Source organism: Vombatus ursinus, unplaced genomic scaffold (assembly GCF_900497805.2).
Source record: "Vombatus ursinus unplaced genomic scaffold, bare-nosed wombat genome assembly UNPS02014847.1, whole genome shotgun sequence".
Classification (NCBI taxonomy): Eukaryota; Metazoa; Chordata; class Mammalia; order Diprotodontia; family Vombatidae; genus Vombatus; species Vombatus ursinus.
Window position 1 is genome coordinate 14,635,392 of NW_020954625.1, and position 27,548 is coordinate 14,662,939.

The following is a 27,548-nucleotide window of genomic DNA, read 5'->3' on the forward strand; positions in this document are numbered from 1 at the left end:
ATAAAGTTAGACTGGGCTGACTTTTTCTTGCAGAAGTCATACTGGCTCTTGGCCATCCCAACCTCCCTTTCATGAAACTCAGTCTCCATCTCTTTAAGGGTTTCTGTTCAACCATGGCAACAGAAACATTAAACCATATGTCCATAGCCAGTTACAGCTGCCCAAGGATCTATATTTGCTGGAGACTCAGTCCTTCTATTACTTCATGATGATCATAATTCACACTTTTATAGATTTTAGAGGTTTTCAATATGCTTTTCTCCCAATGGCCTTGTGAGCTAGATAGTACAAGGATGATTTCCCTCATGTACAAATGGGGACACTGAGACTCAAGGACCTACTGAGGTACAGTGACTTGCTAAAGTCCACCCAGCTCCCAGGTTCAGAAATTAATCTCACTTATGGGCCTTGTCTCCCACCTCCATTCAGAAAATGTTGAGTATTATCGGCCAGTATTTTTTATACAACTATTTAATAATGTAATTTGAGTGATACGGAGCCAGAAGCCCATCTGATTTTTTGTTTGTTTGGTTTTTTATAAACTAGCATATCTGAGGTGGTCATGGCCAAAAAGAACTGAATATTAAAGCATGCCTTATATTCAAGGTTTCAGTAAGGGAAGCAAGCTAAATGATAGCGAGTATAAATTCCTGGCAGGCTTTCTGCGGAAGAAAGTGTGGAATATGCCAAGAATTTGTAGAATTTTTTTTTTCTCCCTCTTTGTCAAAGATTCCCTTTTCTCTCTGGCTCAAATGACTAACTAGCGATTGGGTGTGTGGGTGAAGGGGAGGGAGAGAATGAAAATGTCAGGAGGAGGGGGAGGGAAGAGGGGGAGGGAGGAGAAAGGAAGGAAGAGGGGGAGAGAGGAGAGAGGAGGGAAAGCCTGTAAAGAAGGAAGCACAATTTTTCCCCAGGTGCGGTTTGTCATCCACTCCCATGACACAAAGTTTAAAAGCTATGGTGGAATTCCATGGAGTTTTAGCCATCCTCAGTACTTACTTCTGTCATGAGGTCTACATTATGTAAAACAAGTCAGTCTTCAGAAAACACTAAATTCCTCTTCTTAAAGGTGAATTATCATTTAAAAGCTCTAACATCAAGACCGGCAACCAATATAGATCATGGAATTCAACATAGTAGTTCTTAAAAGTCTTGATGACTACTACAGTGTTGAATTCCATGACCTATCTAGGTTGCTGGTACAATAGAGTATGCTGTTGAGAAGTAGCCTTTTAAATTCCAGAGATTAGCAAGGCAACTGTGGCATGGGGGATGGAGAGTGGACCTCAGGGTAAGGAATCAAGTCACATTCTGGTTCTGGAACTATGGACAAGTGAGTTCACCTGTTCATGCCCTAAGAAAATCTCCAGAAAAGATACTCAAATGCATTGGTGGAGGGAATCTGCTCCTTGGGAGGTCACTACACAGGTGAAATCACAGATCCAAATTCAAAGGTTACTTCTCAGTTTGGAAGGAGCTGAGATTTCATCCATGTTGATTCTTCTTGCATTGGGGCAAAATGAAAGTGAGCCTTGCTTTCTCTCTCTGAGGAATTCCTGGCCACATCTTTCCATAAAGATCCACCCAAGTATGGGAGGCCTTTCTCTGAATCTTTGTCATTACTTTTGGATAAGATCACAATACTCAGACTATCTACCTTGGGATATCACACAATAGAATTCAAACTAGAAGAAACCTCTGAGCTCTTCTCATCTAACCCAGCATTCTCTTGTCTCTTGTTCTCAATACACAACTGGCTTAAGTCTTTTTGGATTGCAAATATCTTTAATGCCAAAGACCCTAACCCTGACATTTCCTAGCTGGGTGACCCAAGGCTAACCAGCTAACCTCTGGGAAACTACATTTGTCTAAAGGGTACAGAGAATAACACATTCTACCTACCTTCAAGGGTTGTTGACACAGTCAGCAGGCATTTACTATGCATATACTATGTGCCTGGCACTGTGTGAACCACTGGGGATAAGAAGAAAGATAAAAATTCTTCCTTGCCCTCAAAGTTCATGTTCTAATGGAGGAGACAATAGGTAAATAACTAAGTATAGGGAAGATAAATATCATTTAGGCAGAAGATAATCTCAGGGAAAAGACCTAGAAGTAAGGGGGGTCCTAGCAAGGCTTCCTGCTGAAGGTGAGATTTGTCTTGAAGGAAGCCAGGGAAGATAAGAGGTTAAGGTGAAAGGGGAGCACATTCCAAGTATGGCAGACAGTCAGATAATGGTCAACAGTAGTAGCATTTACGTAACACTTTAAGGTTTACAGAGCATTGGATATATTATGTCATTTGACCTTCACAACAACTCTGTGAGGCAGGTGCTATTAGTACCCCTATTTTACAGATGAGGAAATTGAGGCTGAGGGAGGTTAAATGACTTGCCCATCCATGGTCACCCAGCTAGTAAGTGGTAGAGGGTCCTGTGTGATGAACACCCAACTGGCTCACTCACAGAGGGTGTGGAGGAGAGTAAAGTACAGGAAGCCTGGGAAAGTAGGAGGGGGCCAAGTTGGGAAGGACTTTAAAATCCAAGCAGAGGATTTTTTATTTGATCCTGCAGTTAATATGGGAGCCATGGGAGTTTACTGAGTAATAGGGTGACCTGGTCAGACCTCCTTATTGTGAAGAAAGCCCTTTGTAAACATAAAAGCAATATAGAAATGTGAGGTCTTCCTGTAACTGTCAGGGGGTTTTATATCACTTCTCACTTGGATATCAGTGTTGGTAATATCTTACTGATGCCTCCTGTTTCTTTCCGTTTTCTTTGGACTGTCTGCAATTTTGACTCCTTCCTGAGTCACTTAGGCTGGATCTAAGATTAGCCAACTTCAGAGGCAATCAGACACAGGATAAATTATGAGTCAGATTACAGGATCACAGACTTAAAACCGAAAGGGACGTTAGAGGCCATGTGGTACCGCCACCTCATTTTAGAGGGGGGGTGGGGAACCGAGGTCCCAGTAATTAAGTGACTTTGCCAAGCTCACAGAGATAGTAGGTGGTGGAGTAGAGGTTAGAGTGCAGGCACTTAGACGCCAAAGTTGGTGCCAGCTGCATTACTAGAATCTCTACTGAGGGACTTCTGCCAAGGATAGGAGAGAATATACAACCTTTGTAGAAAGACTGGCCTGAAGTTGGGGAACCCCCAGAGAACTGTTTTAACAGCCATCATTCTTAGTCTTATTCAGATCTCACGTCTTGTTCCTGTTTTTACTTCAGAAACAACCAGTTTCAGCCATCCTCCAGTTATTTCCTGGCCTTTTTGTGCCCCCTAATATGGTAGCAGCTGGCTTGTTCTCTGCGCTGACACCCTTAGGATTGAGCGAATGATGCCAGAGGAAGAGCGTTGGCTGTGGAGCTGAGGGGTCAGGGCAGCTCTGGGGGTGGCTTCTGGGACTGCTGCTCATTAGCTCCATAACTAGAGGGACCCTTTGCTTTCTTGGAGCCCTGGTTTCCTCCAACACAAGATGGCAATAGGAACCATACTGTAATGGGTCGACGGGAGGCAAGTGCTTTGGAGCTTCGGCATTCATGGCCCCAGCCTCCAGTCCAAGGGACAGAGGGTGGGGATGAGGCGGAGCACCCAAGCTGATGAGATCTTAGATGAGGTCGTCCCTCTAATGAGAGTCCTGGGGTGGGAGCAGGAATGCAACCAGGTAAGAAGGGACGAGATGTCCGCTATGAGACAGGTACTACCCGTAACATTTTTCCCTTTGGTTTTTTGGCCTAGATCTGTGATTTTATTGATGTGAAGACCCCAGGATTTTCTCTGCAATTTAGCATCTTAGACAGTTGGGGGCACTGAGAAATTAAGTGGCTTACCCAGCCACACAGCTAGTATGGACCATGTGATCATAGATGGAGAACTGGAAGGAATTTCAAGCCACAGAATCCAACCCAACACCCTCATTTGACAGATGAGGAAACTGAGGCACAAAGAGGTTACGAGACTTGCCTAGGGTCACACGGCTAGTAAGCATCTGAGGTTGGACTTGAACCCAGGTCATCCTGACTACAAGTCCTGTGCCCATCCTGTGAGCTGCACTTGAGAATTGCCCCACCCCCACGCCCTCATGCTTCGTATCCCAGGTCTTTTGGGAGGAAAGTCCTTCCTCAGCTTTAAAATGCCAGAAAAATAGGAGCCCTGGGCACTAACAATGATGATTGTCATCTGCTAATGATCTATGTGGAGTCTTACTGAGGACAGCAATTGGCCTGGTGGTTTTCAGCAAAGTCATTGTCTCAGAGGAAGTCTTTGTGCCCTTTGAGTGGGTGTGTGTGTCTGTGTCTGTATCTGTGTCTGTGAATGTGCCTCTGTGTGTGTGTGTACCTGTGTGTGTCTGTGTGTGTATCTGGGTCTGGGTCTGGGTCTGAGTCTGTATGTGTGTCTGTGTGTGTATCTGGGTCTGGGTCTGTGTGTGTGTGTGTGTATGTATCTGGGTCTGGGTCTGTGAATGTTCCTGTGTGTGTCTGTGTATGTATCTGGGTCTGTGTGTGTGTGTGTGTATCTGGGTGTGGGTCTGTGAATGTGTGTGTGTGTGTGTGTGTCTGTGTGTGTATCTGAGTCTGGGTATGTGAATATACCTCTGTGTGTGCGTGCCTCTGTGTGTGTGCCTCTATGTGTATGTGTGTGCGTGTGCACACACTCCTGCACACTCTCATGCATGCCCATACACACGCACTTCCCATCTTCACCCTTTAGCTTTCAGGCTGATACAAGAGAGCATATCGTCCTTCTAGAGAAATGTATTTCCTCTTCCTTCTTATGTGACAAATGTCACTGAAATGAACCAGAAGCCCCAAACCTTTTGGTTTGTGTGGCTGCAGATTATTGCTCCAGGAAGCAGTTGTAAGAGCGTTAAAAATCAAGGGAATCAGACAAACAACTGCAAAAACATTTTTCTTGACATTTTCTCTCCTTTCCACCCTATTGTAGCATATCTCCAGGCTCCTCTCCCCTTCTGCCCTCATTCAGCTCTATAAACCACCCTTTCTGGGTGGGGAGGGGGGATCCCCTTCTTCAGCATACAGAAATGGGGGTTGGGTCCTGGCTTTAGACCTGCTTCCCTGGCCCAGATAAGCCACCATAGTAAAATTAGGAAGCTTATGAAAAAAGACCTTTAAAAAATCTTTTCACAGTGCAGTGGAAAAAATGATGGATTTGGGATCAGAGACCCTAAATTCAAATCCCAGTCTTCACTTTGTCTTTCAAGACCTGAGTTCATGTTAATGTCATGATCCCAAATGAAACAAAACCTTTATTTTTTTTAAAGACTCAGTTTGAATTGGATCAAGTGTACAGATGTCAGTTTGTTTAAAGGAAAAGCAATCTGTACAAAATCCAATCCATCATTCTCCTTCCCTTGGCTGAGTTGAGAATCGGACTTTAGGGAGGTCAGTTGTGTCTTGTCAATTGTCCTTTCTTGTTGTCTATTCTCAGTTTTATGTCTCTGGATTTTAACCATTAAATGAGTCATTAGAAACCTACATTCTTATCAGTGGAGCAGCAAGAAGTGATGGCTGCCTGGCCATGTGGTTCATGGGATCGGGGATGTGGAGTGAGGAAGGCCCTCCAAGGTCACCTGTGTGAGCCCCTCACTCTGCATCAGAGGGAAATGAGACCAGGAGATGGAGGCACTTGTGCACGGTCACCCGCGGAGAGCGCGGTGGAAGCAGGACTTGAACCGATGCCCTCAGGCTCTGAGAGGACCAGCACTTTACATTGGATGCCGTGATTTTTCAAATGACATTAGTTTTAATCTTGCAGAGTCACAGAACAGTAAATGCAGCTGGGCTGCCTATTCCTGGACAGCCAGTAACTCATGACATCTTATATGGCTTCCTGAGGAGAAGCCTTTCTGGCCTGGCAGTGCAGGGCTTGAGGAGCCATCTACCTTTGAAAAGGGCCAGGAGGAGTTTGTTTAAAATCCCAAAGAGCCAGCAGCTGGAGTTTGGTCCTGGGGAGAATGCACAACGCCCTGGGGCAGGTGAGAGGGCCCTGGCTTCCCAGGACTCCACACCTCCTGTGTAATTTATCAGGTTTACCTTGTGAAATCGAAATGGCTTCTTGCATCACTGAGGCCAAGGGATTCAAGGGCCAGAGACCCTGCCCCTCTGTCCCTAGGAAAAGGCAAACTTTTTCCTTTTTATACTCCCACTTCTGAAAGTTTTTCATGAAAAAAATTATGGGGCTCAGACTTTTAGATGGGGGGTGGGGCAAGGAGAGGATGGCAATGAGCAAAGAAAGGGGAGGGGGAGGAGAGCTGGGGATGTCTTAGTCCCATTCTTGGAAGACGATTTCATTGGAGTCATGATCTCATTGAGCCATGGTATCTTCCCAGGGACACAGAAAGAGCCCCACCCCTCCTCCTCTTGAATGAATCCCCTCTACGTTCTCTCATAAATCCCTTATAGGAGCCTAGGATCCTACATTTAGAGGCCATTTAGTCTAACCTCATTTTACAGATCAGGGAAACTAAGACTCAGAAAGGTTTAATGACTTATAATCAGACTGAAAGATTTAGAGCTGGAAGGACCCCAACCCCCTCATTTTATAGCTGAAGCCCAGAGAGATTCAATGACTTGGGATCATTGAGTTGGAGTGGAAGGAAGCTTAGACACCATCTGGTCCAGCAACCCCCCCCCTTATTTTATAGATGGAAAAGTTAAGTGACTTGGGGTCACCGATTTAGAGCAAACTGAGGCTCTGCAAGGTGGTCAGACGGTGGTGGGGTGGATTTGCCAGAGGTCAGACGGGTGGTGGGGTGGATTTGAACCACAAAGCTCCTGCTCCAAATCCATTGCTCTTTCCCCAGTACCATGCTTGAATTCCTCCAATGGGGATCAGCGGAGGACTCAGACGGGCCAGATGTTGCGCTTCTTTCTCACTAAACAAATAGCTGGGACCCCTTCCAGTGGTAGAACAACTGGATGGCATCATTTGTACCAGTTCCTCGCCTGCTAGTTGTTGAAGGCTGTACACTTAATGCCCACCATGGGTCTTTCCATTACCCTTTGTGTGACCTCTCATTTTTTGTTCTTTGGGGATTGTGGTGTTTCACAGCCATCTAGTGAAGCTGGATTTGAAGTCAGATAAAAATCAGGTTTGAATTCTGTGTAACCATGGCCATGGCATGTAACTTTTCTAAACATCATGTCTAAAATGGTGGGAATGGTACTTTTGTTACCTACCTCACCAGGTCATTGTGAGCATCAAATGAGGTGTATGAAGGATTTTTCAAGCCTTGGAATACTACATAAACATCAGATAGCTTCTAACATTACCACAAACATGTATTGGTGTTTAAAAAAAATGGGTATTTTGTTCAGAGAGTAGCTTGGGATTATTAAAAGAATCACAAAATTTCCAAATGCCACCTTGCCCACTATTCTTCTTGTTCAGCTCTCGCCCTGCTTATTGTTTTCTAGGAGTGTCTCTTTAAGATATATGTGATGATGGATCCACAGAATGTCATAGATGTTCATCCATCAGTCTAGCAGAGCCTGGGCAAAAGACATGCTTCATCCACTTTGTTTTTCTCGTGTGTATTATCGCCTATACAGGGCAATATCATCCACAAACAGTACTGGAAATCCTCCACAATGGCAGTAAAAACCTTGTGTCAAAAATATCCTCGTATTTAATACCTCAAGTGGTGTTGATAATCAGAAGGCTATTGAGCAGAGTTCGTAGGATCAAGGATTTGCCCTCAGGCTGTCTGGTCCTTCCTCCTCTAAGATAATAATAAAAAAAATGAGGCCCATTAAGGGGAAGTGACCTGATCTCGTCCCATTCATTAAAGAATCATTTCTGGCCTTTCTATATATTTTGGAGATGACTTGTTGGAAGTGAACCAAGAAGGCTGGATTTTTGTCTGAGTAAAGTGGTTTTTTTTAGATTTTGTTTTTAATTATCAATAGATGCATTGGCATTTTTATGTTCTTCAGTACTTTTAATGGAATTGTGCTTCCTTTGCTATAAGCACTTACTCCCTTCGCAGGTATAGATTGCAGCCCTTTCATACGTTCTCATCTTGTGAAATTCTCCTTGAGATCTTTTCATAAATCTAACATAGCAAATCTACCCAGTGCTTTGGAAAACTTTTTTTTTTCTGCTTTCCTTCTACATTATGACATGATGACTTCTCCTCCTTCTTTTCCCACATGTGTCTCTGGTGATGACATTTTAGACTACAATTGGGGCTATTACTTACTTTACTCCCCTGCTTTAAGAGTCATGGTTTCATTGGTTTGAGTATTTCCTCCATGGACACAATAATTCTCTGTAATTTTTGTAGGAGGTCTCTGAAGTCAGTAGTAAGAAAATAAGGAAGACCTGAATTCAAATTTGGCCTCAAACATTTATTAGTTGTATGACCTTGGGCAAGTGACTTAATTAATCTCTCTGTGCCTAAGCTTCCTCATCTATAAAGCAAGTTTAATGATAGCACCTACCTTGCAGAACTGTGAGGGTAAAATGAAATAATGTTTATAAAGTACTTTGCAAGCCTTGAAGCACTACACAAATACTAGCAATTACTGTTATTATTATTATTATGAAGGCTTTTCTGACCAAACACTACATACTCCTAGGGCCAACTTGGAGGTGAAACTCTCTTGAGCTTCCTAAGCTTTTCTTTGGAGAGCAGACATACAAACAGTCCACCATGACACTTGGACTAGAAGTCTTCTCAGCTGTATAGGACCAGCTGGAACTGGGGCTCTGAAGGGAGAGTCACAGATAAACCAGTGCCGCCTTCCTTCCATGATGAGGCATCAGTGTAGGTATGGACTAACTTTTCAAAAAACAAGGAGAACACAAAGGGGAAGTAAATGAAAGAATATTTCCATGCCACCAGACGCAGAGTGAGTGTTCTCAACCAGACTGAAGGGTCAAGTGTTGGGAAATCACACTGTGTGCCCTCTAGTTTTAAGATATTCAAGACTTGGTTATTCAAATGTGTGATTGGGCTCTGCAAAAAAAAATAAAAAAAAAACTCAAAGGCTAAATTCATCTGACAACATACTGTTTGATTTCCCAAGCATAGAGAGTTTAAAGAAATATTTTCTGTTGCCTTTGAATGTGTCTATTCCTTCAAAAAGTAAAAGAAAAAATGTAATCTCTAATTTCAATACATGAAAAATAATCCCCAGCTCACTATGTATAGCTAAGGATTCATGAAACAGTATGGGATATCATTATGGTTCCTGCTAACCTTCTTTATTAAAATAAATCCAAGATTTCTGACCCCTGGGAAAACAGTATTTTATCTTGTTTTTTCCTTTTCTTTCCTTTTTCTTTTTTTTTTTTTGCATTTATTTCCTCTTTACCCTAAAGACAGTTGGCTCTGTTTTCTTTTGTTTCCTTTATCCAATTTTTGTTGGGATCTTTTGTTTCTACATCACTTTCATTTCTGAACGTACCCATGCTCTATATCTTATCTGGCAAACCATCTGTTATCACAAAGAATTAAAAAAAAGAAAGAGATTTAAAAAGACAGATCACTAAAATCAATCAGCATATCAACTGTTTTAGATTCCTAATGAACAGGGACTGCCCTCTACAATAAAGGGAGGGAGTACATGCTCTCACCTTCTCTCTAAGGTCATTATTTTGTTTTAGGACCATAGATTTAAAGGCAAAGGAAACTTCAAGGCCATCTAGGCCAACCTCCCTTGTTTTATAGACCAGTAAATTAAGGCAAAGAGAGATTAAATGATTTAGGGTCTGAGGTGGGATTTGAACCCAAGTCTTCCTGGCTCCAAGCATCGTGTCAGCCACTACCCTTACTGATTTATACCAGGGAAGAAATCTTAAACATTGTCATTAGGCTTCTGACTGAAGAGACCTACTTGTATTTTTAAAACCACAAAGATACTTTTATTAAATAAATGAGTTTTGATGCCAAAATTACTGCAAGAAGAGTGAGAAAGTATACTTTGCCTCCCTTCTTTGCAAAAGTGAGGGACTCCACATGTGAACTATCACATATATCACCAGAGTAAGGTGATGTGTTGGTAGGTTTGTCTGAAGCACTTTTTGATTTTCTTCCTTGTTTTTATTCTATGTTACAAGTGATGGTTCGGGGTCAGGGGGAAGGGACAGGGGGAGAATATATTCAGAAATGAAGGTGAGATAAACCCAAAAGACATCCATTACATGATTAAAATTTAATAAATGAAAATAAAATTAGGGACAACTTGACTAATATTTTCGTAAGAATTTTGCATCATTTCTCATAAGAAAGGTTTTGTTTCTGGCTTAACATGAATCCCTTTTCAAATTTTCTTTTCAAGGTCCATTCATACTGCCTATACGAAAATACCTGGTCTGTCTTCACAAGTCAAAATGATATATGGTTGAAAAATCATTCTCTGTAGGAATAGATATTTGCATCTGCCATGTGCTAGACAGGGTGCCCCATTGTTCCCTAAAATCACAGCTCTAGAACTGGAAGGCCATCCAGGTCGATCCCTTCCTCTTACTGAGGAGGAAACTGAGGCTCAGAGAGGTCAACAACGTCTTCCCCGAGGTCACACATAAGCTGGAAGAGACCTCAGAGGTCATCTTGACCAGCCCCCTTATTTAACAGAGGAAAGAACTGAGAGAATACTTTTGGCAAGGATCCTGAGAAAGCAATCCAGCCCAGAGGATCACAGGAGTAGCGCTTTAGCCTGGAAGGGCCCTTTGGGCCCTCTGTATTACACATAAAAATAGGGCACAGTTCTTTGGCAATATAAAGTTTGCAAAGACCTTCCCGTATAGCTTGTGATCATTGCTCATAGATTTAAAGCTAGAAGGAAGTTCAGAGGTCACCTCATCCAACTTACAGATGGGGAAACTGAGGCCCAGCAAACGTTGTGGTCACTCCCTTGAGGAGCTTACTGTGGACGCTAATCAGAGTGGTTGCTTGTGTTCAACAGGACGGGCTGACCCCCCTGCACTGCGGAGCAAGGAGCGGTCACGAGCAAGTGGTGGAGATGCTCTTGGATCGAGCTGCCCCCATCCTCTCCAAAACCAAGGTAATATCTTTCTGACTCTTCTGAATAACCAGGTCCCAGCGCGGCCTTGTGGAGTCGCTCAAAATATGCCATGATTTTGTAACTGTGCTTGGCAGGAGTGGCCTTCCCTTTACTTCCTGGGGCCCCTCCAATCAGGCAAAGTTGATAATGCGTTGAGGCGAAATGAGTCGTCCCAGGAAATCTTGTTTTTATGGGCACTTAAGGGCCTTTCCATGTATTTTTCACAACTAGAAAAGGTGGGCTATGGAGACAAACAGAAGGCATCGAATCAGCAGATTTGGGAGGGGCTGGGCCTGTTTGTCAAGCACCAACTGACCCGGGTGGTTTTCATCACTGGCTGATGTGCTAGGCGCTTGATTGGTCTAATGGCCCCTGTTCATAGGATCATCGCTCTCTATCTGGGATGGACCTCGGGGGCCATTTAGGGCAGCCTCCTCTTTTTATTAATTAGTTCTCTGAAGCCCAAGCACTTAAGTAACCCTTCCAAGGTCACAGAAGTGGTAATAAGTGTCTGAATTGGGATTAGAACCCAGGACCTCTGACTCTAGAACCAATTCATTCTACTTTATCTTGCTGCCTTTGAGACAGCCATCTAGTCTAACTACTGCCTCATTTTACAGATGAGGAAACTGAGGCACAGGAAGGTTAAGGCAATCAATTAATAAACATTTATTAAACACCTACTATGTACCAGGCATTGTGCGTGCTTCAGTTCGTACAGGTAGTAGTAAGTATCTAAGGAGAGATTTGAATCCAAGGCCTGTGACTCGAGGGCCCGTGTTCTCTATACACTCTTCCCAGCTTCCTCCTAAAATATTTTGCTGCTTCACAATTCATGGGACACTTTGTTAATTGTACTTGTCTTGTATTATTTTGCATTATAGTAGGTGGCAGCTATGTAATTGATGGAGTGCTGGGCTAGGAGTCAGGAAGTCCTGAGTTCAAATCCAACTTCAGACACTAGCTGGGTGACCCTGGGCAAGTCACTTACTTTCTTTCTGCCTCAGTTTCCTCATCTCTAAAATGAGAATAATAATAGCACCTATCTCCCAAGATTGTTGTGGGCATAAAGATATAGGTATTAAATGCACTATGCAACCCTTAAATAAATGCTAATTGTTATTATTATTATTAATTATCCATGTATGTGTATTATCCCCCACTAGGCTAGTCCTGCCTCTGATGCTTAGTAGTTTCAGAACCTTGGGCAAGTGACTTAACCTCTGTCTGCCTCAGTTTCCCCATATGTAAAAAGAAGTTGGATTAGATGCTCTCTGAAGTCTCTTCCCACCCTGGGCCTGTGCTCCCCTTTGGTCGAGGCTCTGTGGGCTATGTGAGCATTTGGTTTTCTTGTTAAAGCCTGTCTCCTCATCTGCAAAATGAGGTGCCTATAGCCCCTTCTAGCTCTAAATCTAGGACCGTGTTTTTTCAAGGGCTGTGCTCCCCAGTGACCTTGACCTTGACCTCCTCTCTGACCCTGAGCCCTCTGTCCCTCATCCAGCCATGACAGTCTGTGTCCTTTCTAAGTTTTCTGGTCTCATTGCCCATTCCCCTAGGCCAGGATAAGGAGGCTCAATGTGGGGCCACTCCGGTTTAGGTTAATGAGCTGCCCCTCCTGGTCTTCCTACCCTCCGCTGCCATCCCTCCTGGCCAGCGCCTCTACTTACCATCTCCTCCCTTGTTTCTGACTCACCACTCACTTCAAGAAGAAAGACCCCCTTCTCCAGATTACCTTGGGCATTCTGTTACTACTTCATTCAAACTTTCTGAAACTTGATCTATTGTGCTTTAGTGGGAAAGGTCTTGGGTTTTGAGTCAGATGACCCACGTTCAAATCCTGGCTTATACATGACCTTGGGCCTCAGTTTTCTCATATGTTGAAAGCCATGTCTCTGAGGTCCTATCCAGCCAGAGCTCCTATTTCCCCCAGGAGCTCCTCAATATATAGATCACATTTTTCTACTTCTCAGTTTTGTGACTGTTACTTCTCTTTTCTCCACGTTTTCCTGAGGTATAATATCAGACTTTTATTTCTCTGTTTACTCCAGCAATCAATTAAGCAACAAGTATTTATTAAGCACTCATTTTGTGCCAAGCATTGTGCTGGGAAAACAAAGATAAAACTGAACAGTCCCTGCCCTCAAAGAGCTTACATTCTAGAAGAGGAGATAACATGTACATATGTAAACATATTCATTATATATACAACATAAATTAAAGCTAATGGGGGAGAAGGGGTTAATAGCTGGGGTGATAAGGCATGAAGAGTTTCAGGTAAGAGATGGAATTGAAGATAAGGTCTGAAAGAAACTAGAGATTCTAAGAAACAATTGAGAGGGAATACTTTCTAGCCTGGGCAAAGGCAAGGAGGTGAGAGATAAAGTGTCATGTTTAAGGAAGGCCATAGTGAGTGAAGGAGAATAATGTACCCTAAACCTGGAAAGGTAATCTGGAGGCAGGTTGTGATGAGTTTAAGATGCCAAAGAGAGACGATTGTTAGACAGTTGTTTGTTCATGGCTTATTTTTAAAGCTGTGTCAAAACACAGACACAGACACAGAGACACACACACACAGAGCAATTTTTTGAGGTATAAACCAGTGTATAAATCTATGGGTCACGGTGTCTTAAATGGGAAATTGGTTTACCCTGTGGCCACTTAGACTCCTACTTCGGTTTTTCTAAAACACTGGTTCCTAAGATTAGAATGGAAAAGGGTTTTTTTTTAGGCATAAAATTCCTGTCTGGCTCACATTAAGTTAGATCAGTCTGTAAATGGCTTTGTAAAGTTTGGGGGGCTATAAATGTAGGTTTCCATGATTAGTTTTATCAACCAATCACCCAATGTATATTTATTAAGTGCCTGCTGTGTTCCTAAGCATTATGCTAGGCACAAACGGATGCAAATACATACAAAGAATAAAACAATCTATGCTCTCTAAGAACCTATATTTCTTTATGAAATTCTTTTCCTCATTATTACTGTTGCTATTTATCAAACACCTACTACGTGAAAAGCACAGTGTAACTACGGATGATACAAATATGAATGGGGTGTGGCCCTTTCTCTGATAGAGATGCCCACATGGTCATGAGGGATAACTATAAAGCAGGGTGTGCCAAGGACCCTCAGAGTGGTACAGAGGGCTATAGGGCATCCCACCCTTTTTATCTTTTATATTTTCTCTTATAGATAAAGAAGAAATAACTTCTTAATCTTAATAATACAATATGCTTTAGAAACACCTGCCCCCAGCAGCCTCAGCTCGATACAAAGTTGCAACTTTATCGTTTTAAACATTCATTTCTGCCTGTATTTCCTCTAAAAAGCCTGCCTTTGCCACTCATGAATTTTTATGAGCATGTGAATCATATAAGACTTATTAATGGGAAGTAATTGGGTCATTGGAGGCTCTGGGAGTTATTTTTCTTCATATCTGAATTCTCTGGCTTTCTGGAGACTAAGCTGTTGTTTTCTGGATCAGCAAAATCCACCGAGGATTTCCATTGTCAGCCCTTCTCTCATGTTCAGTCTTCACTTGTCCATGGTTCCTTCTTTTCATTTTTTTAATTAAATTGTGCCCATTCTCATTCTAGTTCAGGGATTATAGGACTGTTGATTTTTTAGTTTTTCTTGAAGTCTTTTGTTTTTCCATCACCTTCATTTCTGAATAACTCTCTCCTCCCTTTTCTTCCCCTCCCTTCCCTCTCCCAGTGAGCTGTCTCTTATAACAAAGATTTTAAAAAGAAAGAGGTGGGGGACAGTTTTGCAAAACTGGCTAACACAGCAACACAAACGCTACCGATTCTTCATTACGTAGAGCGAACAGTCTTGTCATGGCCCACTCCACTCTGTGGCTTGCCTTCTCTCATCACCACCACGTGAGGGCGCCATACTGATAAAGAAATGGGGAAATTTCCTTTCTTAATAGGTTAAAGTAATAAAATTGCCTTAGTGACCAGAAAAGCATCTAAACAATTATCATAAAATCAAAGGACTCCTAACAGGAAGAGTTTCTACCTTAGGGATCCACCCTCTCATTTTATAAATCATATAGGATGAGAATAGTATTTACTACCAAATGGTTAGTATTTTACAACAGAAAAGTTAAGGAACAAAATCCACGACAGTCAAAAGTTTTGTAAATCTTTCTCGGTCTCTTTTTTCTTCCCTTCAATTTTAAAATAAAAAAAAATAGAATCAGTGTGGAATTTAGCAAGTGTTCCAGTTTGCTAGTGCTGTAGTGCAGACTATTTTGAAAATCAGAAACAAAATGTCATCCCTGACAATTTGCTGTTTCATGTAAAAAGTGGGAGGGCCGGTTTTAAAAGTAGCTGTAGTTTATCCAGGTAAGCACAGAGAATTTTTTTAATAGAGATTTTCCCCCTCTATGGAAAATTAAGCCTCACATCTGCTAACATCTGTACTTTATATTTCACTTTGAAGAATCAAGCAAATTTGGGGAGGTTTTAAGACTATAAGAAAAAATGTTGGTAGTAGCAAATAACTGGAAACAATGCAGGTGGCCATCCATTGGGGAATGATTAGACAAGTTGTGACCCATGAACATGATGGACTCTTACTATGTTACAAGGAATGGGACCATGAAAAAATGGAAAGATATATATGAACTGATGCAAAATGAAATAAGCACAATCAGGGGAAAAAATGCCCAATGACTAAAATGATATAAATGGAGAAAATAACAAAAACAAGGAGTAGAAACTGAAAGCTATGAAATTAATAACCAATTAGCCTCAAAGAGGAGTTAGGAGATAGTACCATACATATCACTTCTTTGTCAAGAGTAACAGGGGAAGGGGGAACTATGGTTGTAGAATTACATTAGTTTTCCTAAACTATTTTTTTTCTCTTCTTTTTTATTCTTTTTTATAAGGCAAGGGAGTTCTGAAACCTTTTTTCTAGCATGGACCCCTTTGGTAGTCTGATGAATCTCACAGACTTCTCACAATTATGTTTTTAAATGCATAAAATAAAACACATAGGATTGTGAAGGAAACCAATAATTAAAATACAATTCTCAATATATCTAACATATATATACATATATATGTATATATATATATATATATATCGTATGAGTGTGTTCATGAACCCCTGCTATAAGGAATTGATGTCTGGTAGTGAGAGGAAGAGATACATTGGGAAATGTAGGTGATCTAAAAACGAAGGATATCATATCAACAATAATTTTTTAATGTATAGTAGGAGACTTTCATAGTATATATCTCTCCCTTTTGAATTTTCTCCTGTGTTCCTTTCCAGAATGGATTGTCTCCATTGCATATGGCGACCCAAGGGGATCACCTAAACTGTGTCCAGCTTCTCCTCCAACATAACGTGCCTGTTGATGATGTCACTAATGACTACTTGACCGCACTGCACGTCGCTGCCCACTGTGGCCACTACAAAGTTGCCAAGATTCTCTTGGACAAGAAAGCTAACCCTAATGCCAAAGCACTGGTAAGTGCAGCCCCCATGTCTAAGAAAACCAGGTCCCAGGGCTCGGCTGGTGGCCAATGGGTGCTGCATCTTCGGCTCTGCGGGGCTTGCTTTTAAAAGTCCTTCTACTCCTTCCCAATCTAATCTCAGGTCTTTGATTCAGTTCTCCTCTCCTCCTTAAATACCTGGTCTCAGAAATCATTTCTTCTCTCGAGCATCTTCAATTCAACAGATATTAAAAAGCACCTTTTATGTGTAAGACATGAAAAGCAGAACAGCATGATGGATAAAGAACTGACCTCCAGGTCAGGAATACCTGGGTTCAAGGTCTGCCTCTGACACAGAGTGATTTGTGACCTTGGGCAAGTCACTTAACCCTGTCTGCCTCAGTTTCCTCAACTGTAGAATGGAGATGGTAACAGCATTTACCTCTCAGGGTTATGGTGAGGATCAAATGAGATAATATTTGTAAAGCACTTAGCACAGTGGTTGGCACATGGTAGGCATTTAATAAATGTTTCCTTCCTTTCACTCATCTGCATTGGTAGGGAGTTTACTCACCAGGAGTTCATTCTCCCAACAAAATCACAGGACCGGATCAATGTGCTGGGCTCTGGGGCCCTAAAGATGACATTTACTGTAGCCCTGGTCCTAGAGAATTTCCAGTCTAATGAAGATGCAGCCAGTTAGAATGTGTAGCATCCTACTGGTGTGAAGTCAGTGAGTCAGAGCTCTAGGCAGAGACCTTGGAAGCATCTTATCCAATGCCCTAATACATAGGGGGCTTCCCTTGTGCCAGATGTGGAATGCCCTGTGCAAAGCACTAGGAGAAACTTCAGGAAGGTGGGATCACCACTGGGGGAAGGTTCTATGGAGGCAGAAGTAAGCCCAGAAGCCTTGAAGAATGGCTTGAATAGCTGGAGATGGTGAGAAGCCATGCTAAGAACGGAAGGAGGACGCCATCGTGATAAGCAGAAATATGGTGTGACCTTTGAACAGTTCGAGAGACATAATTTCTGGATAATTAGTCATTTTATCAATCATGCTAGAATTTTAATAAAAGAGGTCAGGGGCACTCTCGAACACCAAAGACCCTCATGACATAGGGCTCAAGACTTACATGCCCTTGGAAAAGTGAGTGTTCTAGAAGGGGCAATCAACTAATGGGTTAACAAGTAATGAGAGAATGAATATTACAATGAGGGGTTGGACCTATTCTAATGAACTTTGATTATGTAATTGACTTCTAAATTACCCCTAGCCTTGGGCAATCTAATCAAAGAATTTATTCCCACCTAAACCTGAGCAGAACACAATGGGCTTCCCCACCATAGATTAAACTCCTTGGAAGGTTGGGTGGGATCTGAACAAGATTGAAGAGAAAGTTAATTCAACCTTCAGAGACTGAGTTTTGAAATGAGGACTTTAGAAAAAGGGAAGAATAGATTCAGGAGGACCTGAGTTCAAATCTGGCCTCAGACACTTGGCGTTTACTAGCTGTGTGACCCTGGGCAAGTCATTTAACCCCAATTGCCTTGGAAAAAAAAGAAAAGAAAAAGAACTATGGTTTGCCCCAAATCATTGGTTGTTAATAATCATTTCTCTCAATGGTAAAAGGCAAGACAAGAAGTAGAAAGACTGAAGAAAATGTAAGGAGATGAATAAAAAATAGGGTTGGAACCTCCCTCTCTTTGCACTGGTGGGGTACTATGGGAGTGGACTACTACATACTGATGTGGTGGTTAGATTGCTGAACTCCTTTTTCTTTAAAGGATACTTATTGGGCAGGGGAAAAGGAATGGGTCCATTTGAAAAAGAAAGTGATGAGAAAACAAAAGTGTGAATAAAAATTAAAATTAATGGGGCCAAATAGATATGGTGCCTTGGAGTCAACCTGTGGCTGGCTTCAAATGCCAGGCTCATGATTTAAATTTCAACAGCTCCCTCTCTACTGACTCTTTCCCCTCCTCCTACAAACGTGCTTAGGGTTCCCTGATTTTCTGAGAAAGCCTTCCCCCTACCCTTCCCCTCCCTTCTTTATACCCTCTGTTGTCTTTATTTCGGGGGTGCACGCTCATGGCTCTCCCACTTCTTTACACACTCCATCTCTGCCCCTTTTACTCAGTCTTAAGCCTCTTCCTACCCTTAAACTTGGCTGTCCCTCAATGTTCTAGGCTCCATTTTTGTTCTGCTTTTCTCATCATACTCTGTCCCTTGACTTCCATGCTTCCAACTCTTACCACTATTTAGAAAAGGCTTAAAAATCCTCAGCTTAGCAGTTGTGGCTGCTTCATCGTCGTCATCGTCGTCTTCTTCTTCTTCATCGTCATCTTCTTCTTCCTCTCCTCCTCCTCCTCCTCCTCTTTCTTTCTTTCTCCTCCTTTTGCTTCTGCTTCTTCTTCTTCTTCTGCTGCTGCTGCTGCTGCTTCTACTTCTTCTGTTGCTGCTGCTGGTGCAGCTGCTATTACTTCTTTTTCTTCTCTTCTTCTTCCTCCTCCTTCTTTTCTCTCTCCTCTCCCTCCCTCTCTCTCTCCCTCCCTCCCACTCCTTTCTCTCTCATCTCTCCTCACTTTTTCTCTTCTCTCTCTTCCCTCACTCTCTCTCCTCCCTCTCTTTTCCCTCTTTCTCTCTTTTCCCTCTCCCTCTCCTCTTTTTCCCCCTTCCCTCCCTCTCTCTTCCTCTCCCCTGGCTCTATACCCTGCCATCCATACACGGTGCTGACCTAAGCAAATAATTACCGATACCAAAGTTATGGAAATCTTCTCTCAGCAACATTCAGAGTAAAGAAAATAGCCATGCCATTATAAAGGGGGTCAGTAGTCAGCCTGGTGCCAACACCTGCAATAGTTTGCAAAAATGTTAGTGAACCAGAAAGCTTTATTGGAAAGCAAAAAGCAACAGTCAGCGGCATGATCCTAGGCCTTATTTAGGAAGCAACAAGGCCTCTGAATTAATGAGTAACAGATTTGCTGACATCTTTTTCTCCCACTGGTTGGATTCCAACATACAGTCTGGTTTGTTTTTTGGTTTTTTTTTTTTTGGTTTTTTTTTTTTTGTTGTTATTATTCATGACAACTCCTTTAAATACACTGTCATTCAGTTTTCTCATCTGCAAAATGGGGGAAATCTTGATCCCATCAGGATAAATGCTGTAGTTCATTATAAATAGTAGCAATAGCATTTAAAAAAAATTGATTACCCTTATAATAACTAATCTTGGCCCCAAAGAAGAGATGACAAAATATAGCTCACTTTCTTGTGCGGAGGCGAAGGACTACGTGGGTGAAACACGACATACACCCTCAGACTCAGTTGATGTATCGGTTAGTTTTGCTGAACTATTTTTGTCATTTTTATTTTTAGCTTTCCTTTTTTATTTTTTTGAACAAGGGATGACTCACTAAGAAGGAAAGGAGCAAGCATATGTAGAAATTAAAGTGACATAAAAAACAAAATATAGTAACAAAAATGTAATTAAAGAAAACAAAATGGATTTACAACCAGAGAGGCACTAACCATTCATAGGAATTGAGTGATTTAGTTAATCATATTTACTTATAAAGGAAGTCAGCCTAGAAGCACCTATTTTCAAAGGAATTTGAGCCTTTTTTGCTTCCTACCAAAGACTGATGCTCTACTCATGACCCTGTGCAATCTATTGATCATGCCAGTAACATCTATCACAAGATCCTAGACTCTGAGAGTGGTGAGAGACCTTTGAGATCCCTCAGTTTACAAATGAGGGAATTGAGGTCCAAATTGATGAAGTGACTTCGCCACAGTCACATTGGTAAAGAGTGGCAGGGCTGGGATTTGAACCCCAGTCTTCTGATTCTAAATCCCTGGCTCTCCCCACTGTGCTACACTGCCTCCCAGAAGGAATCAGGAATTCTGAAGGAGGTAAAGCTCTCTTCTTTACAGATAGAGAAGAGAAACGTTTAAGCTGAACGTACATTGAGAACAGGAAGCAATCTTGGAGGTTGGTGGGGAAAAGGTTGTTTTCTGTGTTTGTTTTCAGTGGAACTAGTCCCAAATTCTCAAGGGGCCAAAGTTTGAATCCAAATGAGAGATAAAATTCGTTACTGGTCACTGACCTCAACAACCAAAGATACTGTTTGATTTTTAAGGAAATTAAAAGAATCCAGTTGGTTAACCCTGGATGTTGGCGGAGAATGGACATGAGCAAAGACGCTGCCACAGTGTCATCGATCGGAATTCCAAAGCAATCCACAACTCAGGAAAGGGTTATTGTTGTTATTGTGCAGTCATTTTTCAGTTGTGTCTGACTCTTCCTGACCCTGTTTGGAGTTTTCTTGGCAGAAATACTACAGTGGTTTGCTATTTCCTTCTCCAGCTCATTTTACAAATGAGAAAACTGAGGCAAACAGAATTAATTGACTTTCCAAGGGTCATATAGGCTGGATTTGAACTCAGACCTTCCTGACTCTAGGCCCTATGCTCCAGCCACCACACCACCTACTAGCTGCAAAAAAAGGTTAAGAACCCCCGATTCTGAATTGTGATACCCAGGATCAATGAATACAAGTTTCAGAGAGAGATTTCACCTGGATGCACAGACTATCTTGCTAACAATTGGGGCTGCCCAGCAGTGGACTGCTTGAGAAGGTGGTGGGTTCCCCCTACTAGAGGTTTACAAGACCATATGCCCACCTATCTGGTATGTTTATTTTATATTTGTAATTACTTTTATATCTGTATATCTCCCCGGTTAGGATGTTAGCTTCTTGAGAGCAGGAATTGTGTCATTCTTCGCATTTGTGACCTGAGAGCCTGGCACAGAGTTGGTGCATAATAAATGCTTCTTGGCTGATGGCTGGCATGGTTGGGGTCCTTGCACAGGTATGGGTGGAACTAGATATGCCGCTTTAGTCTATCTCTTTCAACTGAGAGATTCTATGATTTCAATGGAGACGTCCCCATTGCAGGAAGGAAATGTATCACTGGGGAAATGAACCCGGCTTGGAATCCCTATTCTCTCCTTTCTACTTTGACCTCTCTGGGCCTCAGTCTTCCCACCTATGAAATGGAGGAGTTGGACCAGCCCATTTCTAAGTTCTTTTCATCGTTACATGCTGTAAACTCTGGGTCTTCCTGTGCTCTGAAATTTTCTAAGGGAAAAATGGGCTAGATTAGGGATCTGGGCAAATTGACAAGTATTCATGAAGCTTCCCCATGTGCCACGCACCTTGCTAACGGCTGGAGATAGGAAGAATGGCAAAAACCAGTCCCTGCTCTCAAGGAAGTCAAAGTCTAAACAGAGTAGACAAAGTACAAACAACTCTGTATAAACAAGATGTGTTCAGGATAATCTGGAGATAATCAGAACAGTGGCATGAAAACAGGAGCCCCATTGCCGACAGCTCATCTGAAAGCCTTTTAACCAAAACTGAGCTTTGATCTAGGTGAGAGGAATTGGTCTTTCCTGCATCTAAGACAGATCTTTAAAGAGCTCATGTACAGGGGAAGAGATAATCACAGCCATGACTCATTTTTCCATTGGAGGGAAAAAAACTGTCCTGCAATCGGGAGTGGAATTTTCTATCATTTTCCCCTGACCCTAGATATTTCCCAATGCAGGGAGCTTACGACTAGTCACGCTTCAGTGATGTGTGACCAGGGAGTAGCTGATGGATTTCAGGTCCCTGAGAAATACATCTGACCTCTGTTTAACTGCAGGATCCTGGTACTGGGAAATACATCTGCAGAGCCGATATGAGCAGCAAAAAGGCAGTGTTGAGGAAGGGCAAAGGGGACAGAGACACATTCAAGAGCAAAGGGTTCAGTATTAAACTGAGTGGCCGAGGAGACATTACACTGAGCCAGACATCCCCCCAGAATTCACTTCACAAAACCTTATCTATGGAAAAGACCTTGAAGCACACACTACATGCATGGGATGAAGGCATACATGAAGGGATTCGCATGCTGAGCCCTACTGTGTGTCAGAGAGCCTGGAGCCCCTGGGGGTGTTCTTTGGGCAACCAGTCAACAAGCATTTATGAAGTACCTACTATGTTCCAGGCACTGTGCTAAGTACTATGATGCAAATACAAAGAAAGGACTGCCCTCCCAGGAAGGGAAGTAGGGTTTCAGAAGGCTTCCATAGGGGACTGGTATGTTTGGGGTCCAAGCCTGGGTTCCACAGTTGTCAGAGGAAGGAGCTGAAGTTTTTGGTAATGGGAGACAAGTGGGGGACCTGGCCCCTCTTGGTGTATGTCTGGGTGAAATGTGGGCAGGGCAGTGGGTTGGGAGAGCAGGATCTGGAATGAAAATCATTTACCACAATGTGCCACCCATTGTTCCTGAGCTCCCAGGAAAAGAACCAAGCTCAGTGTCCTGCTAGATGGCTCATGTCAACTGCCTGGGAGTGTTCACTTTCAATTTCTTTGGCCCTTCTGCCCTCTTTGCCCTATTAACTTAGCTCACAAGCCTCTTTGCATCTTTTAGAAACAGGCAGAGTCTCTCCTTCAGTTTATATCATTGAACCTATGGTCTCCCCAGAGTGGGAACACCTCTCCATTGGTGTTTATTGTAGCCCCTTTGGGCATTTTTATCCTGCGAGAGCCCCTCAGTGCCTTTCCAAACACCCTCAGTAGAACACTTGAGCCCTAGGCTGACAGCCCGCTCTGCCACTGACTAACTGTGTGCCTTGGGTCAGATCACTGTCCTCTCTGAAAGTCAGCTTCCTTGTGTCTGAGATGAGGTGGTCTCACCAAAGCCTACGACATTCAGACATCTCAGAAATGCCATGCTGCTCAACATCTTGGAAACCTTCCTATAATGTTTCATGAACACCATTCTAGCATGCAGACCTTCCATCCATTCATCCATCCATCCATCCATCCATCCTCTGCTGTCCTTGCTGCCTGACTGGTACATCTCCCTTTCTAGGAATGCAAGAATAGAATCAGAAGAGCGTAAACCACAGCTTAGCTACATAGTCTGAGATCCCTCATTTCACAGATAAAACAGAGCCACAGGGAAGCTAATCGATTTGCTCGGGTTGTATAACCATGCCAATCCTGAGGAAGAATTTGAATTCAGGTCTTCCTGGATGATTTATTTTACTCATATATCCTTTAACAAAAGAATCTGAATCTCAAAGTTTGGAGGTCAGAGAGAGGGGTAGTGAATCCTGGGCTCCTAGAAGAGTGGCTCATAGCTTTTTCTTTTCTCTTTCCCCTTTCATTTTTTGAAGGGGATTATGGCAGCTGAATTTTTTTGTGTTTACTGTTTTTCCTTGTAGCATTCTGTGATTCCAGGAGGACAAAAGCTGGGATAGAGCAGGGTCATGAAATCTAAGGTTAAAATGGATCAACAGGAATTTTACAAGTGAATCAGGTAGAATCCTAGGAATTTTTGGCCAAACTTATTGGCCATAGTAGACAGGGCCTAAAAAGGTCATTTTTTTTTCCGTTGGACCAAGAGAGGCAGAGTATCCGAGAGTAGGGAGGTGACAGCCCTGCCTTAGTGAGACCATACCTGGAGTATCGTGTTCAACTCAGGTTATATCACTGAGGAAGTTAGATGGCATAGGGGATAAAAGGCTAGATATCGAGTCAGGAGGACCTGAGTTCAAATCCTGCCTCAGAAACTTACTAGCTCTGTGACCCTGGGCAAGTTACTTAAATGCCACCTGCCTCAGTTTCCCTGCTTGTAAAATGAGGGGGGCTAAACTCGACGGCATGCGAGGTCTGCTCCAAATCTGAGTCTACGATCCTCAGATAAAGTAAAGAACATCCAGAGGAAGCGGCCACAGCAGTGAAGTTTCTCCAGATTCTGCCAGATGAGGATACTTTGAAAGATTCGAGCATGTTCAGTAGGGGGAGGGAGAGGGGAGAGGGAAGGTGTTGCATCACCACTGATTCTAACTGTCAATTTGAATTATTTCTGGAAGGAGGATGTTTACCCCAGATGACAGAACTAGGAATAGATGTAGCAAAGAGACAAATTTAGGCTGGAATAAGGGAAAAAAAAAACAGTCTTCCTAACAATTAGTTATCCTACCGGGTGATGGGATGCTTGGTGGATAGAGGGGTCTTCATCACTGAAGATCTGCACACAGAGGCTGACGACTACCTGGGAGGTGTCTTATAGGGGACAGTATTGTTCAAGTGTGGATTGGATTCAATGGCCTCCCAAACATTTCCAACTCCAAGATTCTGGGAACTGGAAAAGATGTTTAAATGTCTTATGTTATCTTCCTGTGTTCCCCATGGGGGCAGGAATGACCCATGTCTTATCTAAACCTTGTGTTTCCCCCAGAGTCTGGTAGACAGCTGTGAGGGAGTGGAAAGAAGCCCAGAGTTAGAGTCAATGGATCAGACTCTGAATGCCGCTCTGCTGCCATGTTAGAATGTGTCCCCTGGGCCAAGGCACTTCCCTTGGGTGGATCTCGGTGCCCCAACTGGAAAATGAAGGGGTTAGATGAATTCCCATACATATATCCAATGAAAACTCATGGAGGAAAGAGAAAACATGTGTCACTTTCTCTTTATAACATTATCAATCTGTCAAGTGGTATTTATTAAGCACCCGCTGTGTGCCAGGCACTGTATTAAATGTCAGGGACACAAAGAAAGGAAAAAGATGGCCCTTTCTCTCAAGGAGCTCATGGTATAATGGACTAGATGTCCCACAAACGATGTTGTTCCAACTGGATCTATTGAAGATAAATGGAAAATAACCAGCAGAGGGAGGCGTGAAGATGAAAGGGGCTTGGGAAAGACGAGACTTTAGCTGAGCCCTGGAGGAAGTGAGGAATGCCAGGAGGTGAGAGGAAGAGGGTGAGTATTCCAGGCCTCGGAGGCAGCGGGAGATGAGAGACTGCGAAGAGCAGCAGAGAGGTCAGGATTACTGGATCCCAAGAACCACAAGCAAATATAAACCAGAATGCTTTGTCATTGTCTTGACACTCAACTACTTCTAAAACTTACAAATCAGCATGGAGATTCTCTCGTGGAGAGATCAGAGCAGAACAAGTATTAGTTGCCTAACTTGGAAGAAGTCTGTCACCTAACTCCCTGAATTTATCACCATGGTTCTAAAACTTTCTGGCCCTGGAGATCCAGAGGACTGTGAGTCAGATGACGGTTAGCTGGTCACTCTTGTTTCCAAGGTTCTAATTCATTGGTTCAGAGGTTGTTAGCTATACCAGATGCCTCTAGAGATCATCTGAGTCAACTAGATGGTACGGTGGATAGAGCTCCGGGCCTAGAGTCAGGAAGACCTGAGTTTAAATCCGGTCTCAGACACTAGCTGTGTGACCCTGGGCAAGTCACTTCTCCCTGTTTGCCTCAGTTTCCTCAACTGCAAAATGAGCTGAGCCTATATCAGACTGTGTGACGTGTTGGGGTGCAGGGAGGAGAGGAAGGGGGAGAAAATTTTGAACACAAAATCTTATGGAAATCAATGTTGAAAACTAAAAACTAATATTAAAATAAAATAAAATGATCTGGAAAAGGAAATGGCAAACTACTTCAGTATCTCTACCAAGAAAACCCCAAATGGGGTCATGGAGAGTCAAACCTGACTGAAACCACTCAACAGCCTTAGTGCACAGAGCACTGGGCCTGAAGTCAGGAAGATCTGAGTTCAGATCCAGCCTCAGACACTTACTAGCTAGGTGACCCTGGGCAAGTCACTTGGCCTCTGTTTGCCTTAGTTTCCTCATCTGTAAAATGGGGAGCACAGTGGCACCTACCTCTCAGGGATTTTGTGAGAATCAATTGAGATAATTGTAAGGAGCTTAGCACAGTACCTGGCACATAGTAAGAGCTATATAAATGTTAACTATCATTATCACCATCATTGTTATCATTATCATTGTTATGTCTATATTCCTTATTCTACATCGAAGAAATGAGAACAGAGGTCAAGCGTTTTGCCCACTTACGGCCACACAGCAGTCAACTCTGTGCTCCAACTCATCCCAATTCTCAGGCAATGTTCTGGCTGCTGCCCCATACCAACCCTTGTCCAAGTTTTTCATTGTAGCTGCTTTTTTCCCAGTGTCTCTGATACTGGTGGCTTTGGGCAGTTTCACCTCAGACCAGGGAATTGGCTTTCCACGTGTTTTTGGTAAAAATGTATGTGTGTTTCATAAAACATGTCTGTATTTTTCATCCACAGAATGGTTTTACACCCCTTCATATCGCCTGTAAGAAGAACCGAATTAAAGTCATGGAGCTTCTCCTGAAACATGGTGCATCCATCCAAGCTGTGACTGAGGTAAGAAGAGCAGGCTTTTGATTTTCGACATAGTTAGGACGTCATCCTAAGGAAGCCAAGATTGGAGCTCTGGGCCTTCCTAGTGCTAATTGGCTTTGCCCTGTGCCAAGTTATAGACCACGCATGCAGTTGGTCATAAGGTGGATGGCTCCATGTGAATGCATCAATGCCAACAGAAAGCCAGGTAAAAGGGCACACCCCTCTGATGGCGTATCAATAAGATCCTCCATCCAGACACCAAGGGACTGATTTAGAGTATTCATTTTATTAAATCATCACTAGTATCTTGTGAAATGAAGATTACTTCTCTTAATATAATACAGAACTACTTAAGTTTTAACCTCATCTAGTACAACCTGTAAAAGGGACCTAATTAGTTATTTTTAAATCTTATTTTTATTGATATCTTTCATTTTTATATCATTCTTATTTCTGAATGTTCCACCCCACCTCCTTTACCCAGACATCCCTTATACTGAGGAATTTTTAAAGGAGAGGAAAAAAACCAACTCAATTAATATTTCTTTCATGCAGAATTCTGCCTTATTCTGAAGAGGGTTATAAGTGAGACTCCAGTGTAGAAACTCTGCAGGGTTAAAAAAAAAAAAAAAAGGATGATTGATAAATACCTATAACATTAATCAATCCAAAAAAATCACGTATTAAATGTTCATGTATGAGATAGGCACTAAATCCAAAGGCAATACTAAATAGCATCTGCCCTATAGAGGCGTCCATTCTAACAGAAGTGACGTTGATAAATAGATATGTATTTTAAAATACACAAAGTAAATGCAGG

At 42.6% G+C, this 27,548-nt stretch overlaps 1 protein-coding gene across 8 annotated transcripts in view; it reads left to right on the forward strand.

The window, feature by feature from the left end:
* The window catches only part of ANK3 (ankyrin 3), a 568,906-nt gene that overhangs the window by 373,763 nt on the left and 167,595 nt on the right, over positions 1 to 27,548 (forward strand). For all 8 annotated transcript variants that reach the window (XM_027840586.1, XM_027840580.1, XM_027840579.1 and 5 more), the window contains exons 9-11: positions 10,937 to 11,035; positions 16,322 to 16,519; positions 26,651 to 26,749. In XM_027840586.1, coding sequence (XP_027696387.1) covers positions 10,937 to 11,035; positions 16,322 to 16,519; positions 26,651 to 26,749 — 396 coding nt within the window. The remainder of the gene's footprint in view (positions 1 to 10,936; positions 11,036 to 16,321; positions 16,520 to 26,650; positions 26,750 to 27,548) is intronic.